The sequence below is a fragment of the Volvox carteri genome, assembly GCF_000143455.1.
Source record: "Volvox carteri f. nagariensis unplaced genomic scaffold VOLCAscaffold_4, whole genome shotgun sequence".
Classification (NCBI taxonomy): Eukaryota; Viridiplantae; Chlorophyta; class Chlorophyceae; order Chlamydomonadales; family Volvocaceae; genus Volvox; species Volvox carteri.
In genome coordinates, this window is record NW_003307547.1 from 1,765,057 (window position 1) to 1,768,482 (window position 3,426).

General features: G+C 52.5%; 2 protein-coding genes across 2 annotated transcripts in view; one reads left to right on the plus strand and one right to left on the minus strand.

Annotated features, from left to right (window-relative positions):
• The window catches only part of VOLCADRAFT_120388 (uncharacterized protein), a gene marked incomplete at its 5' end in the record, with an annotated part of 2,757 nt that extends 2,342 nt beyond the window's left edge, over window positions 1–415 (plus strand). Inside the window, one exon of the mRNA XM_002946740.1 lies at window positions 252–415. Within this exon, the coding sequence (XP_002946786.1) occupies window positions 252–321 (70 nt within the window). The 3' untranslated portion in view covers window positions 322–415. The remainder of the gene's footprint in view (window positions 1–251) is intronic.
• A 2,462-nt stretch (window positions 416–2,877) lies between these two features.
• Window positions 2,878–3,426, minus strand: part of VOLCADRAFT_87114 (uncharacterized protein) — a gene marked incomplete at both ends in the record, with an annotated part of 3,722 nt that continues 3,173 nt past the window's right edge. Inside the window, one exon of the mRNA XM_002946927.1 lies at window positions 2,878–2,998. Within this exon, the coding sequence (XP_002946973.1) occupies window positions 2,878–2,998 (121 nt within the window). The remainder of the gene's footprint in view (window positions 2,999–3,426) is intronic.

A 3,426-nucleotide genomic window follows, 5' to 3' on the forward strand; every position in this document is an offset into this window, starting at 1 on the left:
TGGGGTGGGATGGATGGTGGGTTGGGGGATGGGCGGGTTGTGGAAGGAGCTGGGCTGAGGGCGGGTGGGGGGGGGTGTTTTTGGATGTGGGGGCCCGGGTGGGGAGTGCTGGGGGGGAAGAGGAAGGAACGGAGGACTCACTTCTCGAGCTGTGTTGACATGCTGTGCTGTGCTCTGCCCTGTCCTATCCTCTATGCTGTGCTCTGTGCTGTGCCCTGTGCTGCGCTCTGTGCTGCGCTCTGTGAGTGCAGGTCGTTGCCCGCGGGAGTGGGCCCACTGGGGCGCTGCACCTGCTGCCACCCCATCGACCGACTAGCCTGAGCACAACTCTCATCACTACCGCCAACACCAACACCAACACCAACACCATGATGGCTACCACCATTCCCCCCCTACATGTAACCAAAATTACAGGAATGGATTGTAAAGACCACATAGCTCAGTGAAAGTCATAGCAGCAGCAGGAGCAGCACAACACACATACACACATACACACATACACACATACACACATACACACATACACACATACACACATACACACATACACACATACATATACACACATACACACACATACACACACATACACACACATACACACACATACAAACACATACACACACATACACACACATACACACACATACACACACATACACACACATACACACACATACACACACATACACACACATACATACACACATATATACACAGACACACGCACACCGATCAGGGGGGGATGTTGCCGACAGCAGCTCAGTCGCGCTTCTGGTGCTCTAATGGCATCACCTATAGGAGGAGGAGGAGTATCAAGGCTGCACCGCGATGCATCAAGATACCCACCGTGGATTGTAGGTGGGGGGAGCATCAGATAGCTCCAGGGGTGCGGTGGAGGGGGCGCACGTCAACCCTGGACCCTACACGCCCTTCACCACGGCAGGGACACTGCCGCTTAGTGGCAATGTGGTGGTGGGAAAACGTTGACGATGGAAAAAAGCAGAACCCTGCAACCGCCGCCGCGTTGTAGGAGCGATTACTCCCCGGAATCAAACCCAGATCCCTAAACTGCGTAGGACAGTAGTAGTGTCAACCAGGCCAGACAGGAGCATAGATTCGACCGGCCAGATCTGTAGTCCCCGCGGGGGGGTGTAGCCGCCCGGCTCAACCGGTCGGTAGGGTGGGGCTTCGGTAGGGTTACGGAGGAGGAGATTCCGGCCCTCGCTGCCCGAGCCTGTGCTGACAACGCTGACAAATGAAAAAATTTTCCTAACAGGACTGCCCACGTATCCACATCTTTATATCTTAGATTTGATTCTAGCATACGCTGTACAGAGATAAATTTCTTCAAAACTTGGACCAAGTTCACAAACAGGTTTTAGGATCAAATGCTAATGGTGAAATGACGAGCACATCCGTAACTTATAAGACATTTATTCATACGCAACTCGGCCTACCTAGAAGTAAGAGTAGTCTTAACGAAGGCTAAATAATATTGGAAGAGCTATGCATACAATTTTGTGGTTGTAAGAACTTTGCTGTTTATAAGAAACACGCTAAGAGGACCTTGTTCACCATGTTCGCGCGGAAATCCGCATCCTGGAAAAAGCAACTTGAAGAATTGTATAAAAAGGTTTGGCGTTTATAGAATGCTTGACGATGCTGGACCTCGTGCGCTTTCGCATCCCAGATGTGGCTTCCGCTGTCGATGGATGATGCAATACATAAATACATACTTACATACAATCACGCCAGCACATGCGCCCACACAACCCGGCACATGTGCATGTGCCCAAGAGCGCACTGTGACACAAAACCACACAGAGTCTTTAAAAAAGGCACACAGGCACAGTTCCAACCAACGATGAATGGTGTCCTTGCCAAGCCACAAAGGAAAAAAGCTTTGGAGAACCTTGTTCTACACAAGAAGACATTTCAACTCCCTCACCTCGACCGGGGATCGAATCTCCCCCACCTCGTCGTTATTCGTGTTCTTCTCTTACCTCTTCTCCCCATCAAGTCCCCCCATCAAGTCCCACACACACGTGCATGTGGCCAAAAGCCCCAAGGTGGCCAACGGGAAACCTTTCCCCTTTCCCCCTCCCTTCCCTATGCAACTGCCGCCTTACCGCCGCACCACACTGCGCGCGCATACACACACACATACATACAAACACATGCACTCATTTTCGCGACACACGTCCAACCCCGTGGTGACAGAGACATGCCCTCAGTGCTATCACACCCTCCTTCCCCCTCAGGTAGTGGGGTTCAGATTTCTCACCTCCGTAATTTCACCATCCTGTTCTTCCAACCCACAACCCTAGTGCGTCCTGCGGCTACCAGACCACACACACACACACACACACACACACACACACACACAGCGCAACCCAACCCGGCAACGTATGTTTCTCTGCACCCCTCTCACAACACACGAACACAACACACGTACATACATACAGACAGATGGTTATAAACCGGCGGTGCCCCTCCCTTTCTGCAAGGAAGGGGCGACAGACACCCTCCTCCTCCTCCTCCTCCTCCCCCCCATGGTTGAAGTCAGCGGGGGCTTCTGTGGCCCAACCCAACCCCTGACTAGCTCTCCCTCCCTCTCTCTTCTCTCTCTCTCTTTCTCTCGCCGAAAGACCCCTCCCTCCCTAGTCAACAGACCTCAGGTCAGAGACCAAGCGCTTCTCTGCGGGTTATGACCCAACAGGATTTGTATACCCCAGAAATGGGGCAGGAGGGAGACAGGGAGGGAGGAGGCAGGTAGGCGGGGAGAGGGTCGCATCCTCATCCTTACGAGCCTACTACGTTACCCCCATTCTTACTAGCAGTAGCACTGGTGGCACCCGTGGTGTACGACTACTACTATTCCTCCGGAGGTTCCCCTTCCACGGGTCGCAGCCAGGTGCGAATGCTGCCGGTGTGGTCCGCAGTAAAGATAGCATCCGCAGTGAACAACAGATCCGACATGGGCTCCAAATGGATCCTGAAAGTACGGCAAAATACGACAGCGCGTCACTCGAGAGATTGCGGCGGTAGGGCAAACAGGAAAAATACTGATTTATTATTATTGCAAGATATAGCAATATTTCCATTCCCCCCGTCCCGCCGCGTAGTTTGTTTCATGAAATCTTTTGCATACATCTTCGCGCCACTCGCAAAAGACATACATACATACATACATACATACATACATACATACATACACGCGTTGGATCTATCGGGGCTCTCGTTTCCTTTATCCTGCCCCCTCACCCTGAATATCACTTGACACTGTAGACAAACCCACTCGCCAACTACTCTCACTAGTCGTTCCCTTCAACCTCCCACCCCTTCAAACCCTCCCCTTCCCCTCCCCCCTACCCCTCACTCTTCCCCTCTCCCCTTCCCTCCCTCTTCCCCTCTCCCCTTCCC